At 35.1% G+C, this 17,685-nt stretch overlaps 1 protein-coding gene across 12 annotated transcripts in view; it reads right to left on the minus strand.

The window, feature by feature from the left end:
- Nucleotides 1–977: 977 nt before the first annotated feature.
- Wdr72 (WD repeat domain 72) overlaps nucleotides 978–17,685 on the minus strand; it is a 238,977-nt gene continuing 222,269 nt past the window's right edge. For 3 of the 12 annotated variants that reach the window (XM_074065984.1, XM_074065983.1, XM_074065980.1), the window contains 2 exons: nucleotides 14,944–15,048; nucleotides 6,958–9,555 (listed from right to left, as the gene is read on the minus strand). In XM_074065984.1, the coding sequence (XP_073922085.1) occupies nucleotides 9,500–9,555; nucleotides 14,944–15,048 (161 nt within the window). In that variant the 3' untranslated portion in view covers nucleotides 6,958–9,499. Of the gene's footprint in view, nucleotides 1,493–3,613; nucleotides 3,759–6,596; nucleotides 9,556–14,943; nucleotides 15,049–17,685 lie in introns of those variants that run through there. The other 9 variants (XM_074065977.1, XM_074065978.1, XR_012445487.1 and 6 more) reach the window with 8 other exon arrangements.

Raw genomic sequence — 17,685 nt, forward strand, 5'->3', positions numbered from 1 at the left:
CCAAAAAACAGAGGCCTGAAAATGACCATCACATTTTCAAATATGAGGACAGAAAGATGGAACTGGTCAACAATATAACATAGTGGTAAAAGATCACAGGTGACTGGGCCTCACTACTGAACTTGCAAGATTTTTGGTCTTATACTCAGTGGTTGGGTGATTTGTAGCAAATGATACATCCTCCTATGTGCTAAGTTTGTCTCATCTGTAAAACAAGAATAAAAGCAACACCTGCTTTTAACCAGAGTTGTGTTTGGGAGTAAATCAAATATCATACGCAGAGGAGTGGAGTAATTGGCACATGATAGACTTTCAATAAATGTCGTCTACATGTACTTTGGGAATCTACTTGGTAGAGTGTGTCATCAAAGGACAAAAGGACATCTAGACCCAGCCCAGTTTCCAAAATGACCCACCACTAGGGGCTTCCAGGTAACTGATACAAAGGTATGGACAGTGCATGTTGGAAGCATGACAGTGCTTAGTATTGTTTTTGATCAAATCAATTATTTTCTGGTCAATCTTTGTTAAAAAGTGATGACATTCATGCTGTTGATTTCACTAATTTTTGTCACAATAAATGGAAGTAGATGAACTGGATCCATGTGTTTCAAATTGTAGTTCTCATATCCCTAATGAAAAACTGGAAACCACAAGACAGGTTGTTATAGAGACTGTAAATGAGAGCTTGCATGCTTACAAATTATAATGTGATATTTAAGTTCTGTTTCCATGGCTAAGTTGTTGTGTGGTCTTGGCAAACCTACTTAGTCTTCCAAAGTTTCTGTTTCCTTAGCTACAAAATGAGGATAGAATCAATCTCATAAAACAGCTGTAAAGATTAAACAAGAACATCCAGAAAATATTCAGTAAATGTTAGCTATTAGAATTTTATGAATTTCATGAACACAAACATGCATATGCATATAGTATTTAAATAAAAATTTAATAAAGTACAGGATTCAGAGTAATGCCACATTTTCATTGTGCCATTTTGGTGCTACTTCTGTGAACTCTTATGGGAACCTTGGTGCAATTTTTTGAGAAGCAGTAAGGCAGGTGGCCTTCTATTCTCCTGGAGACCAAAGCAGGCATAGAAGGATTGACCAGTACTCTTAGCTGAGATACAAAAACTGACCTTATGAATAACTAAATATCAGACACTTTATATCATAGTCAGTTGTTTAAAATTTCTCTAATACACAGTCATTAATCATATGTAACGCTTGTTAGTCATGGTACAAGGGAGGATCATTAACAACTGGTCAGACGTGCAGGAAAATCCCTGGTGTGAAGCCAGGCATGGAGGATTACTCCACAGAAAGTTGTGGCGACAGGGGTGGAGTAGCTTCAAATGGCTGACACTACTGTGGAGTTCAGAGGACCCATAGCACCTGAGTAGTTTCTTGAGCTGCGGTACTGAACAATCTGAGAAAGGTGAAAGTAGAAGACTGAGGGCGTGGCTCAAAACACAAGGCCTCGAATTAAAATCCTAGTGTCACCAAAACAAAAGAAAAAAATAAATGTAAAAGTAGGACTACACACAGTGCAAGTGCCAAAGCTTGTATGTATCTAGAACTTAATTCAACATGCCAACATTTCTAAACCAAAATTTGTAAAGTAAGATTTAACCCTTTTTCAGATTAAATTGTCATTTTTAATTATTCTGATTCTTTTCTTATTTTATCTTCATTTTTTCTCAATAACAAGTACATACTGAAATTGCTTGATTTTTCATGTATGTAATACTAAGAGAATGAAAATTTAACTGTCTTGCACCCCATTTTCTAGCCCCTTCATACAACTCCCTCCTTCTCTGGTAATTTCATTTTTGTTAAAGTAATACTTGCTTTATAATAATAATATTATTCACAGCTTGATAATGTTATGCACTGTGATTATATTTACACTCTCTTTTTTCATTTGCTTAGTTTTTGATCATACTACCTTCACTAATTTGTCACCAAGTCCATCCATAGACATAGAACTCTAAAATCCTACCAGATAATCTGCTAGCTTCATCATCATCCTGGAGATGTCCCTATTGGAATCAGCTACTTTCTGTTATAATCTGGACTAGTTGATTCATAGAACTGTGCACACAGTAGACATGCAACCTACTGTTCACTACCCTCTGGGAGATTTTCTTCTTTCCTATGTTGTATGTGTTGACCTTTCTTAGTTTACTCCATTTTCTAAATGAATCATGTCCTCCAGTAGTTTCACAAGAAAGGATACATGGAAGAGATAGATTGGCTAAATCTAGAATTTCATTATGGAAATGGTTTTCATCAGGATATTTAGGTCGTCTCATTTTCTTCTGGCATTTTCATCTCGCATCCAGAATTGCAACTGAGTTCTAATGCTTTTCTGATTCCTTATCATTGGGCAAAAGTTCTCTTCACTTTTCTAAAGTTAGGAACATCTCTTTGTCTCTAATATTCTGAGCTTTCACTAGAATGCATCTTGATGACAGTCCTTTTTATTAATTTTACTGAGAACACCATGGGTTCTTTCCATCTGAAATGTTTTTACTCTTCCTGGAAAATTTATTTTTATTTTATATTAATTTCCTTCCCTCTGACTTCACCATTTCTCATTCTGGAGTGCTCATTAATATTAATCTAGGACATCCTCTAATGGAATTGATCTTTAAATTTTCTTATTGTGTCTCCTTTTTTTCTTTTTTTATGGAAGATTTCCTCAATTATAGTTTACAAGCTTCTAAAACTGCTGACTTTGGAGGGATATTTGTATGTTTTGTTCATTGCTATATTCCAAAATGATAGAAGAGTTCCTAGCACATAGTGGAAATAGAAAATGGATTTGTTGAATTGAATGAATGTTATATATTTATCTTCCTCAATACTCTTTTTCATCCTGCAAAATTGAAACTATCCCATTAATCAGTGACTCTTCATTCCTCCCTCCTCCCCTGACCTGACAAGCACCTTCCGACTTTGAGCCTCCATGAATTTGACTATTACAACACTTCATATAAGTGGAATCATACCGTATTTGTCTCAATTCATTTAATCTCTTCAAGATGCACCCATATAGCATATGTTAGAATTTCTTCCTCCTTAAAAGTGAATAATATTCTATTATATGTGTATACATGGACATGAGGATTCTATCTACCTTAAGGCTACTGTGAATGATGCTGCTATGAACACTGACATACAAATATCTCTTTGAGACCCTATTTTCAATTATTTTAGATAGATATCCAGAAATATGGTGTCTATCCTGGTCATACAGCAACTCTATTGTGCATTTTTTGAGGAACTTCCATACTGTTTTCCATATCATTTCATATTTTTCATCAGCTAGTGCACAAGCCTTTCAAGTTTTCCACATTTTCAACACTTATTTTTTCGGTTTTGTTGTTGTTGTGGTTGTTGCTAATAGCCATCCTACTGGATGTGAGATAGTATCTCAGTGGGTTGGAACTGAAGATCATTATGTTGAGTGAGATAAGTCAACTCAAAAAGTCAAATGTCTCATGTTCTCACTCATTAGTGGAACCTAGACTTAAAATTGTGATGATTATAGCCTAGTGCCAGGGCTCATGCCTGTAAATCTTCCCTAGTCTGGAGGGAAAGTTACTTACATATGGGTGAGCACTCTGGTATCGTTTCACTCTAGGCACAGGTGTGAACAGCTTCCTCAAGTCAGTGACTCATATCCACTCAACACTCTCAGCTTTAAGCCACATGGTCTTGGTCCTCTCTGCATTTTTTGAAGGCAAAAAATTCCTAAAATGGATAGGGAAATACGCTGTACGCTCTTAGTTCTGTGGCCCTCATGCTATTTGCCCACAGAACTAAGATGAGCACAGTCACTTCTAGTTAGCACAATCAGAGAAAACATCTTTATTGAAGACAAAGGGAACATCTCTCTTCATTTAACTCATTTTTTATAGAGAAAAAAGAGACAGCCTCAAACTATTTCCCCAAAAGCCTAGGTGGCAATAGACAAAAGCAGTGGTCTTCCTTTTCCTTCAGAGAAAAACTTTAGCCTGAGAGAAGGTAAAGAAGTCAGGTCCTAGTAAATAAAGAAACAGAAACCTAATACTACCACTGTGAATGAGAGCAGAATATGACTTCTGTATTAAGGAAAATGATGAATGTCTTCACATTATGGGAACTGTTTTAAGCACAACCTTAAAACAGTGCTTTAGAGATAGGTGAAGACATAGAGAAATTTGTCTCTGCACTTTAAACCTTTTCTTTTCCACAAGGATTTTTTTTAGTAAGAATATGTTTTGGACAAGAACTAAGAGAATGTGAAAGAAATTTCTAGCCTTGGGTGTTGCTGCCACCTACATGGTAGGAAGACTACAAGCAAAAGCCAGCCCCTTCTGGAATGATATCATTTACAGAACACTTTCTATGAAACATATTCTCGAAATCCTCAAATTTGTTTCCTTACTGCACCATCTTAATGAGATGATAGTATTTTTCACTTCATTTTATGCCTTGAATTTTGCAGAAATTGTACTAAGTGGTTTTGTGTAGATTAAGTGGGAATACACTGATTATTTGAAAGAGGCTGAGCTCAGGAAATCTTCCTTATCACAAAAACAATCCCCAACACAACTTGATCCCTAGGGCTATATTTCAGGCAAAGGACAAAGGTTCTTAATCTTATTGGGCTACAGGGTTTTTTTTTTTTGCTGTTGTTTTTTGGGTAGTTTTGCTTTTTTTGCTTTATTTTGTCCTTGGCATACTCTAAACATGAAAAACAATAATAAAAGAAAACATTGTTTTCTTGGTTCATTATAACTGCGAATGGATGCAAGTGGAGATGATAGAGATATAAGAATTATTTTGATAATAGATAAGGGAAGTTATTTCTGATAAGAAATGGAGCAGACACTGCAGAATTAGCAGGGCACCCATTTAAAAGTCTAAAGAAAGTTTGTGGGATGTCAAGAACACATCATAGACTGTTTTTTTTTTTATCTTAGACCGCATCGTCTGAGGCTACGATGCTCCCTTACCAAGGCTGTATGAAAACACCTTCTGCCTAGAGAATATACAGGCAAGATCGAAAAACCAATTGATGACTTTACAGATAATTGCAATTAAAATGATTGCTAAGTGAATAAATGATGGGTATTGGAAGCATGTGCCAACAAATTATTGCTTTTACATAGTGTTATGAATATTGGCATTTTGCTGGCATTTGGCACTTTGCAGTTTTAGGCATATTAGATACATATTGTATATTAAACACTAACTTTCTTTGATGTTGAAAACCTTGCAACCTTGCAAAAAAATTGTAATTACCTTTCCAAATATTAGGAAATTGAAGACAAAAAATTCCTAAAATTGATGATAGGGAAATATGCTCTATGTAATAAAAAAGGCATTTTGAGAAACAATGTCAAAAGGAATAGCCACCATTAACCATATATGTTCCCCATTCTCCCCTGCACACCACAAAAAAAAATCATTTCATTTTCAATGGTCTCTTGCTTTAGTTTTCACATGGCATTAAAAAACCTATTTCTTAATAGTTGTATCAATATAATCGTGCTCACAGTGATGCAATTATCACAGTCCATTTATAAGCAGTATGACTTCTGGGGTAAAGGTGTGAATTTATAGCAGATTTAATGAACAGGGCCCAAGACAAGGGAGTGATTAAAAAAAAGCCAGAATAATCAAGACAAACATATTTTTGTACAATATTTATATCAAAAATGTAAAAATGAGAAGATTGGAATGAAGGTGAAGACAATGACAAAGTGTGGCAGGGCAGATATACTCTAGCCTTTGCGCTGTAAAGGAGATGTAGATGATACGTGCCATTTTACAGGGTGTCACATGTTGGATGGGAGTCTCCAATGGCTTGATTCTACTGGAAGAACTGTTCCTTTCTGGTTTATGTTTTTCCCCCTACATTCTACCTATAGAATCCTTGTTGACCAAAGTGACCAGGGCAAGATCCACTGTGCATGAAGCCATTTAATTTCAGGTGAAAGACTCAAGAAAGTTTTAACTGGTTTAAATTTGATGATGGCTAATTATAAAAATCTTAAAAACTTCTAAGCAATCTGAAAATGCTTACAAAGTAGTGACTTTCTTGTGAGACTAAACATAAGTTCTGGCATTTCACATATATATTAGACAAAATGTATGGAGAATAAAAAGATTTAACACCACTTTTAAATAACTGAGCAATCAAGATGTTTTCACTATAAAATATTAAAAATTATATGAGTACATTATGTGAAAATAAGACTTTAAAATCAATGAGAATTAATGTAATCTAAGCCATTCTAAACACATGGCATATAACTTAATTTTTAAAAACTCAATTATTATAATGTGCTCTCCAAAGACTGAAGAGAAACAGTATCTTTTCTAGAAGATTGATTTGAATAATTATAAAAGGATTTTTTATGGAGTATCAGAGGAAGACATATAAGGAAGTAAAAATTGCCCCAAACGTTACCATCTACAGACAAAATATTAGTATTTAGCAAAATGTTTTCCTGCTATTTTTCTAATAGTGACATGTTCCAGATAGCCTTACCTTAGTTTCTGAAAGAGTAAGAGAATGCTTGAGGCCTGACACCACCTCTCTTAATTATGTTTATAATGCTACTTACACATTTATTTTATATATGAAGTGTTTTACAGTGTGCACATTGCAGATTGCCTTTGAATGGGCCCTTTGAAGAAACACTACAACACAGATGAGGAAGTAAGGTTCTGAGAAATTCATGCTGCCTAGACACATGCTGGAAATCCTGTCTCTTAACTCTAGATGCTTTCTAAATTCTTTTCTCTGCAACATACAATATATTCAAGGCACAACTCTACAATAAATAAAAGAATCCAGGCTTGCAAATTTGAAAGTACGATATTCCTTTGGGTAGACTCTCTATATTGATGAATAGATTCATAAATATCACCAGGATGATTACCAAAAAGAAACACAAGATTATTTTTAATGAAGTATTTATTATAATGACAGGAAAACTAAATACAAACATGTTCACTAATACAATTCCTCCAGTAGTTACCTAAGGAGAGACACGCAAAAGGACAACCATCAAGTCAAGAAGTCAGGTTAGAGTTTCTAGCTGTGGTACCAAATGGTTAGAATCACCAGGTGGTTGATCTAATTAATTCAGTGGCAACTTGCTACTTCAAGTCTTCTCACAACAGAAATTACTGAAGTATGTTGAACATAAAGTCAATATAAATTAAACAAAGCATTTTAAAACACACTGGTGGATTTGTGCCATGAGCATACCTTCACCTAAATATTAGAAAAGCATAATTTTGGGGGGGTGGTACTCAGGGGGTCCTGGGGGTTGAACTCAGGGTTTCATGCTTGTTTAGGCCACTTGAGCCACTCCACCAGCCCCTTTTGCATTGGTTACTTTTGAGGTAGGATCTTGTTTTATGTCTGGGTCTGCCTGGATCATGATCCCCCTATTTATGTTTCCTGCATAGCAGGGATGACAGGCGTGCACTGCCACAACCAGCTATTGGTTGAAATGGGGTTTTGCAAACTTCATTTCCTTGGCTGGCCTCAAACTAGAGCTCTGCCTCCCAAGTAGTTAGAATTACAGGTATGAGCTACTGTGCTCAGTTAGAAAAGCATAATTTGAATTTCTCTCTGTAAAACTGTCATTTTAGGGATCCAAAGTTTTGACATTTAATAGTATTGGACTCTAGAATTGATAGTGATAAAAAAAAGACTGAAATTAAAGCCATATACGAATTTAAAAGTTTTAGTGACTAACATATGTTGAAAAATCTTAAAACTCTTGCTTAGTAAAGTCCAGGGTTATGCCAGCTCTAATTTCCTATCACTGGTGACATCACAGAATATTTATCAGGGATTCAGTATTCGCTTCCTTAAGCCTAAGAAAATGCTAAGAATTGTAACTATTAAAAGCTATTATTACTCTTTTTTCAAAGGCGAATAATAGGGCATAGCTATAAAAATAATAAAACTCATTTTTTATAAACATGCAAGAACTTAAGAATCCAAATGGAGTTTAACCATTAAAATTTCCCCATTCAGGAAATTTGATATTGTCATCATTCAAATGTTTTGAAGATCCTTGTCTCTCTCCTTGAGAGCCAGTACATAGCATGCAAGAAGATCTATTCCACTGCCTAACTTACTACCTCCCCTTATCTCAAAAGTTGTTTAAAGTGGCTTTTGGCTGTTTACAAAGGGGGTAAAAGTATATATGTCAATGTCCTAATGGATTACAATTTCCCATGAATATTCAGATTATCAACATGTTATAGTTGGCTAAGTAAAACTCAAAACTAATTTCAAGCAGGGGCATCACATTTTCAGAAACAAGGAATATGTACTTTCATCTACTTTAAAGGGGTCATACTTGTTTGATGTCAACATTCTGATATATTCATTCAAGCCAACCATTAACTATAGGTCCTAAAGGTAGAGACTAGGCCATTTCTATGACACAGCTCTCTATTCTCCCCTCTCCCCTGCCTCCTCAATATCGGCAGAGGCTGGTGTCCAACAATGTTGAATTGAAGTGACTTGAACTACCTCAGATAGATAGAGCTATATATCATGTATTTAATACTTCCACTTTTCTATGGATTAGGCCATATTGGTATTCATAACATATGCACATTAATAATCTTTGATGGTTTTCTATAAATTGAGGGATTGTACCATATAAATCATAGCAAATAAATCAGATCACTAAAGGGCTTAATAGATGAGTACTTTCTGTCATTCCTATTCATACTGCTTTGCATATTTTAGTTTTAGAATTCCTGCTAGTCAAGCTTCTTTCTGGGAAAAGAACCACAGGAATTTATACTTAATAAGAATCAATTCTGATATGTTATAAGCAATTCTCCCTTCCCTAGATCACATCTATGTGACCAAAAAGATCAACCTTTAGCAAAAGACATTAGCCTCAATGACATTAACCAGACTTCACAAGGCTGGTCACTGTTACATGGTGTGTCACTTATTTGGGCTGAATGATGACTAAAATGGAACTGGTTATTTGTTGATGATACCTCATGCTTTGGGATGAGATTTGCCACAAAGATTGGTCTGAATTAAAGCATCTACTAAAACAAAATGTCCTAACTTAACAAAACAAAGTTGGTAAAGTTTAAGATTAAATACACTCAAGCAACATTGCATTTAAAAGTATTCTATGTTGCATTGGTTTAAAAACTATATGAAAGATGGAAGAAAACCTAAAGCAGTGTTAAATTTACCTGTGGACCTGTTCCTTGTTGGAAATATTAATAGAAAATGAGGAGGAATATAGAATGCCTAGATTAGATAATTTTCTAGAATTAGATTTTGGGTATTTTCAATCAGTAATTACACTTTCAATATATTCTGGCTAAAGTATTAGCAAATTCTCTGTAAACCAATAACAACATTGCTTTTATTTGATGATAAACAAATGGCATATTTGGGTTTCTTAATTTGTTCAGATCTAATTTCTACAGTGAAATTCCATTTAGCACATCTTGCAGGAACACACCTTTGCTATCCATGAATGATGTCTTGGCTGACCTAGAAAGAAAACAGATATCTGTGTTACATAGTAAAATATAGAGTAAAAAAAGAGGAAAGAAGGAAGGGAAGGAGAAGAGATGTGGGGAGGAAGGAGGAAGGAAAAGAGGAAAGAAAGGGAAAAAGCTATTGCCTAGAATTTCCACATTTATTTTCTATCTTGAAATAAAATGTTATGCAATAAAAATATTATTGTCCTATAAGCCATGTAAATATATTTTAATTCCCAGCGAAGATGAAAATTGCCAATAAGATAAATTTGTTTTGGAATTAGTATATTGCTATAACTTTTAAGAAGTGGGTTTCTATAAATTTACCCACAACTGCAGTTTTAGAGTCAGACCTTCTAAGTATTAGTTGAAATACCATTTGAGTTAAATAATCAAGTTAGTATTTCTTAGCATACTCAAATGGTTATCTTTGGCTGAAAAAACCCATATGATTTAAATTAATTTGACTATCAAACTAATTGGAGCACTGTGACTTAATTAGCTATTTTTATATTAATAATGTGACCCTGAAGAGTAACTCCCACACTCTGATTGGCAAAAACTCAGAAAGCTAATTCTTTCATTTAAGTTAAACTAATACCACATTCTAGTGTGTGTGTGTGTGTGTGTGTGTGTGTGTGTGTGTGTGTGTGTGTGTGGTGTGGTGACTTAGCCTCTAGTTTTATACTCCTTTATGCTGATGCTTAAATTTCCCCTTTAGGCATATTAAAAAAATACTGATATTGTTAAACACAGCCAGACAAAAGAACTTACACTTTGTTGCTGAAAATTTTCTTCCTTCTTCTACAACATTTTTTTAGCACCAGCTATAGAAAGTGTGTTCTTGATGGCTAAGATTGATGCTTTGCTCACACAGTCTGCATTTTTCTGCTTCATGCATCATCATCAGCCATCTCCAACACTCCAGTACTGAATCTGTCCTACTTTCTGTTACCTGGTTTTTGCTGGTGATTCATGAGGCAGAATAGTAAGAGAAAAAAAAAAAACCCACCTTGGCTTTTTACAATGTATTATTCTCTGGAAACTCTATGAGAAATTTAGTTTTGTTCATCAGGTTCATGCAAATGTAATATTGATTGACAATGATGTATATAGATCCACACACATAACATGCTATATAACAACCACTAAGATGTTCTAGCAATGGCAGAATGCATACTGATTATAAACTACTGCAGAATTGATGCAAAAACTTATAAGAATGCATTTTCTTTTGTACTTCCAAGCTCTCTCTTGTTGCTACTATCTCAGCTGAAGCTACTTTTAAGTGTGCTGTCCCTAGAACAGGAGGAAGTAAAAGTCTTAATCTTCACAGCCAATAAAGTAATAAAAGTTCAAGTCTCTCATTAATATGTGCATAAAAATCGTGAGCCTTGTGCTATAGTTTCTATCATTGTGAGTGTTATGATGGAAGACAATAAATCCTTTTGAAAAAAATATTCTGGAGAATAAGGTTTAAACTTTAATTGCTGTACAGCAAATAGTTAACAAGAAGTTAACCAGTGAAAAGACTCAACTGAACTACTTTTTGTGAAAACATCTTTCAGATTAGAAGCAAGCAGGGCTTAAAAAGAGCCAAGGAAAGAAAGTCTAATGGCCCTGAAATCACAAAAATGGGAGCTACAAATTTGTGATGTTGTCTCAGTGCTTTTGTTACTAGACATCAAAGTTATTCCCCCAGGTTTCAGGAATGTATAAAGCCAGTGAAGGAGCAAGTAGACTTCACAGAGTCTAAGATAGAAACTCCAATCTGGGATTCACCTGTGAGTCAAAACCCTTTACTAATGAATTATTCCAAAGAAAAGACACAACTGAGGGATACTTTCACTGGTCTGAATAGACCTCCAGGTTCACTAGCAGGGTCAAAGGAACAGGAATGCTCTGGTCTAAAGGTGCTTTGCCAACCTTAATGGACTCCAGGCACTCACCTGGGTGTACAGCTTGAACCAATAAAGAGATCACACGGCATGATGAATAAGGTGGAGCACTCTAGAGACCAGGTGAACAACCACTCCACAGGCATCTAAGTTGTGACCTATATGCAGACTGCAGCTTATTTACAAATGGATCATCCTAGTCAATTTAGTGGTGGAGATGGAATCATGTCAACGTAAAAAGAAAGAATCTGTACCTTGAGTTCGAAACTATTGTATTCAAACATAATTCACCAAGTCCAATTTACTATTTTATATAAATCTAAAATTTGATCTTATCAATATCCTTTCAAAACTCTCATCAACATTTAAAAACATCAACTTCAACTCTTTTGAGTAATCTATTTTAGTTTTAGTATGTATCAATGTCCCTCTTGCTTTTTGTATATGAGAATGAGTTGATATAAGAAATATGAAATCAAAGTGAAATGTTTAGAAGATTTGCAAAGAAAAGACGTTGGAGGAAGCAATATATGAAGCAATATTTTTTATACTGTGCTTGTATGGGAAAATGATTTTTGTTTTCATGTTCTATATATTAAAATGATGCAACAAATATACTAATCAGTTAGCATTGCATAGATAAAACTATGAAACCACATTTGACTTTGTAACTCTGGGATTTTTCATGGACATGAAAATGTTGAAATTTTAAAGGAGTGGTAAAACACCAGTTGAAAATGGTAAGAATGATGCATTCATATTTAAATGCACCCCTTTCTTATAATGAATATAATAGAAGCTGGAGGTGTGGCTCAAGCAGTAAAGCACCTGCCTAGCAAGCACAAAGCCCTGAGTTCAAACCCAAGCAGTGCATCTATCTATCTATCTATCCATCTATCTATCTATCATCATCTATCTATCATCTATCTGTCTATGGAATTTTAAGTTTAGTTGCTGAAACACCTTGGCTAGTTTGAAGACATCTTTCCAAATGTCACCATTTAAAAATCCCAAATTTGAGTTTTTCTATTAACTAAAGTGGTTAATGTTTTCCAGAGAAATAACACTCACACCTGGTAAACAGAGGTAACTAAATCAAGCATAATAGTTGTCATTTTGGAGCCCCTACAATTTCATTGACTTCATATTTTGAAGTTTATTTTGGGACCTTGAAAAGTGAACATTCAGCTTTTCCACAGTTCAAGAAAGTCACTCTATGCCACCAAGTTCATACAAGAAATACAAAACTTATTTTCTCTATTCTCCATTCTAAGAATTTTGCCCATCGAATACTTCTACTTCAAAGAAATGAACTTTCTCATCAAACTCTTTCTTACTAAACAAGCATCTCTGTCAGAAGTGTCTTAATTTCTTATCACAGAATTTTATCCACACAAGGAGCAATAAATAATTCATGTCACTGCCTCTTTGTTGTGTGTCCCTGAACTGCACAGAGCTGGAAGGCTGACAGCTGTGTCAGGACAAGCACCAAAGATCTGACATGACAAGTGACTAACAAGTTTCTTTCAGTTCATAGTGAAAGAAGACAATGGCCCAAAGAGCAGAAAGAAATCCTGAAACAAAATAAAACTGCTTCTTTCTTTCTACCTAAGTGTTTGCTATGAGCTGATTTCCACCCCACAGCCGTGGTCATTTTATAGGACTGCCCAGCCCCCTTTATTCCTCACACTCGCTTGGCCATTTACGCCTGGCCACGGATCAATATGAGCAATTCTTGGAGAAATACGATGTCTCCATGACAACCAAGCCACAAATTCTCAGTGGAAGGCAGTGAGACCAGTAGTGAACCCTCCAGAGGTTTCTAGGCCTATAAGGCAAGATGTCTTAAAATGCAGGAATGGACAGAGGAAAAAGCCAGAGTAATTCATTCTTTATTACCAATTTAATGAGGTCCAATGTATAGAACGGTACTCACTCTTTAAGTTAAGATTCTTTATCAGTACCTATGTTTTCCAATTAATCTTTTTTTTTGATATGTTCTTTTGTTTGCATCAGATAGAGTAAGTTATATTTGAGCCTTACTATCAGTGTACTCATATTAAGAAACAATGGAGATTTCTGCTACTTTTGAAATGCTATAATACTATTCTTGTCAAAAACAATGAACACTTAGGTAGACACTCGACTTATGGATTCAACTCTCTTACAAAACAGTTGATAAGAAATGATTTGTTAGGAAACTTTAAAAACCTAGTCAGATTTAGGCAATTTTACTTCAAACTAAAAGTCATTAAAATAATTTTTATTATAGAAATTTAACACTACAACTACTCTCTCCCTTTTTCAGTGAAATTAATCTACATTGCTACATTTTTCTTTTGGATGTTATAGTAAGGAGTGGGGCTAATTAAAAATTTCTGTGATTGCTATAGATGCCATGTGCTTCTGTCATGGGATGCTGAGGCAGAAGTATGGTTGAGAATGGGCTTACAACAGTGGGTCATCCTTTGAGCAATCCTGGTGTAGCAGAGGGGGCTGATATACACAATGCCATCACCACTAGGTCTATTGAGGTTCTGGGATGACTTAGGGGACCTGACATAGATTGCAGGCTGCACCTTTCACTGAAAATTAAATCTCAGTAGCTCTCCTCGGGGAAGGATCAGGGGACTGTTTGCAGCTGCCCCCTGTCAGCAAAGGCAACAAGATTTGGAAATCTCTTAACTAAGCTGACAGGCCACAGAGAGGACAAATCAAAAATATGATACATGGATCAGCACACAAAGATGTGAGAGGGTAGATGGTACACAGTAGCCAGATAAAACAGGAAAGAGAAATATTCAGTGGGGGTAAATAACTAACTTTCCTTCATAGTAATAGGTGTCTTCTAGTGTCTCAGGACTTTGTAATGATCCAGGAATGTCATTCAACTTTTGCAAGAGTTTTTTTTTCTTTTAATTAATTAGTCATTAAAATTAAATATGCTTGAAATCAGAACAAAACCAAAAACCCATGCTTAAGTTTTATTGCATGAATGGTGGGTTATCATTTTCTTTTTTTTGACAATATCTGTTCCTGTCATGGTAAAATTCTCTCTTCCCAGTTAGAGTCCTGTTTGTATTTAGAAAGATAAACAAAACTGTAACGGTGACAATTTGCTTCTCTTTTCTCTTCCTCTATGTCTGGCTTGACTCTTGTTAGATCTTGTTATTTGAAATATTTAAAATGTCAACATTTCTCTAGTTCCCAATCTCTGCATGTATTAACCAGTTTAGCTTAAAATTGATGATAATGAACTAACAGTGTCAGCTTCCCTTCTCCGTCATAAAGCCTTTGTACTTCCTCCAACTGAATTCCTGATGAAAGAGGAAAAGATAACAGCTCCACACTGTGACCTCTGGAGGTGACCATTAATTTGACAGTGCAGCTGCTAAGAGAAAACAGCATTACAATGTCCTCTCCCCCCACACCCTCCCAAGGACCCCAAAGCTGTGTCAAATTTATCATTTTATACTTGACTATTTTTAAATGGCTTTCACCTGGACTCTCAGACTCTTCCAAGACACATCTGTCAGGCATGTCCTCAGCATCTTGGAAGTTTGCCGAGTTTGAGTTGCTGTCATGCTTGACTGGACTGACTGGAGCTATTAAAAAAGAGAAAGAAAGAAAGAAAAGAAAGAGAAAGAGTGTGATGAAATAGTAGTAGCAAATGCCATTAGGATATTTTAGTCTCACAGATATTTCCAGGGAACACTATGTAAACACAAATAATAAATTGAAATAAAATGTATCCTCTAAGTATTTATTGGCAGACACGTAATTAGTTGAAAAATCTATAGATGTGACTTTATCTTCAAAGAAAAATAAGTTCATAGCATCAGCTTAAAAGCTACAAAGTAACAAAGCGATGCCTTCGAAGTAGAAATCGTATTTTTAATGCATAAATCTAAAACAATATAGTCAATTAACAGCATCAGGACACAAAAAGAACATCAGGCTACTCAATTAGAAAGAGCAGCTCTACACTGGTGGCAAGGCTCCCTTTTGTCACACAAATCACAGCTAATGAACAATTTGTATACATTTTGGCTGTTTCATTAAATTAAAAACGATGCTAGCAAACAAGTCTTACAAAAAGTAAATTTTAAACACAGAATGAATAGAGTGAAAATGACAACAGTGAGAGCTGGTATTTTGAACAGTGTGTCTCTCAACATCTTCTCATGAGATATTATTTCCTAACTAGTAATTATAACCAGAAACAGAAGCTAGTACAGGAGTATAAAATTTCCTGTAAACATATCACACCTGCTAACTTTATTTAAGAAACACACTCCAATTTCTGCATTTTCTCACAGGTTGTAACATTTGGTCTAAATTGTCTTCATAAGTAACATATTCCCATATTACATTTTTTCTAGCAATCATTTGTCAGAAAAAGTAGGTCTTGCCTTATGAAGAAACTCAGTGAAAAAACAAAATAAAATAAGCCTTCAATCACGAAAGTTATGTCATTACTATTCTGAAGCCATATGTACACACACTATTGAGTACTACAGCATAAGTTTCTGTTGGAAAGATTACCACTGTCTGTCAGCTCTTGATAACACACACATCATATTTATAAGCTATAAATACAATAAAAATATACCTCTATGTAAGTCATACAGGAAATATGTTTGTTGGCACATGACCACTGCTACTAAACCTCCATTAGAAGAGGAGAGAGTAGAGGAGAGGCCAGAGACTGCATTCTTTACCCCATGGATAAGTGACAAAAGGTGTCCTGCCCAAGGTCCAACCTCTCACCTGCCACAATCCTCTGCTTTATCTTCATAGAGCGTGTGTAGCGTCGGAAGTCATACCTGAGGACCACCCAGAAATACTTTAAAGGGGACTAGTAACAATTCTGGTCAAATATTCCCTCCAGATAGTGTCACCAGCCCATCTGGGACACAGAAAGTATTTCACTGTCCTGTGCAAGTGTGAACATACTTTGGAGTTAGAACTTCTAAAACCTTTATTTTTTTGGGGGGTGGGGAACATATAGGAAAAGTATGAAATTCTTATTTTGAATAACATGATTTTCATTATTTTGTACACTTGAATTTTCTGATAAAATACAAAAGTAAACACCACCTCTTTTTCATTCATTTCTGGGTACATTCTATTTGTATATATATATATATATCAGTGCCTGGGCTTCAGGAAATATTCTCGAAGGATTTGTGAGATAAATTAATGATCAAATGACTAAAGCTGAGGTACCAGGCTAGATGTTCTCCTAACCCAAGAGGATCTGTGCTTTCAATTATCTTTCTGTTAGATCTGTTCACTTGAGACCATGGATGCCTATTTGCAAATGGTGATGAGTGTTAGTGTGCAATTTGGCAGGAGAGGCATTGCATGCCCTAAGTAGTCACTGATGTAGCTGCCTTTCATTTAATTTTCCTCACTTTAAATCATACTTATAGATTATTTTTGAATCCATAGATTTTTGTGGGAAGTTTAAGTAGGACAGTTAAATGCATCAAAGCTGCAGAAAACTATTATAGTGGTCAAAATTTCCTGGCTTGTTTTAATGATTTTTATCTCTATATATCTTACTTATTAATTTTCTGACATATTTACATTGGTATTGATAAGAGGGAATCAATCATGTAGCTAAATCTTTTACTAAAAGCCAATGAGCTAGCACCTCTATTTATTTGGGCAAATGCATAACACTTGTCATCCAATACATTGCTCTTTCATAATTTAACACTTTTCTCCATTCGTTCATTTATTAATTCTTTTAACAAATACTTATCAAGCACCAAACATTTAAAGAGGCTCTTCTAAATCAGAAACCTCTAATACTCTATTGGTATTAGAACAATAAATTGCATGCCTGCAACCATTTTTAGTGGCAATAAAGTGGACCCAGTATAAAATGACATATCAAATCTCAAGAAAGCTAGAAAGTTAGATGTAGTTTTAGCAACAGTATCTTCATTAAATTTCCACTAGTGGGTACCATGCTGCTATTTTTGCCTCCATCTCTGATTGTGGAGAGTATGGTTTGTGTGAGTATGAGGAGTTGGAGAGGGTTATTCAGATATCTTGTTTAATTACAGCTTGCTTCCCAATTTCAAGTGGTGCAAGATTTGTCATTTTTACTCAGTAGTTCGTAAAGCATCCAATAAACACACTATAGAAGAAATGACTACACTATGTCAATTGGGAGCAGAAGATTTGGAGAGGTTAATTACTGCCATTCTACTTTTTGTTTGTGTGTTTGT

Source organism: Castor canadensis, chromosome 2 (genome assembly GCF_047511655.1).
Source record: "Castor canadensis chromosome 2, mCasCan1.hap1v2, whole genome shotgun sequence".
Classification (NCBI taxonomy): domain Eukaryota; kingdom Metazoa; phylum Chordata; class Mammalia; order Rodentia; family Castoridae; genus Castor; species Castor canadensis.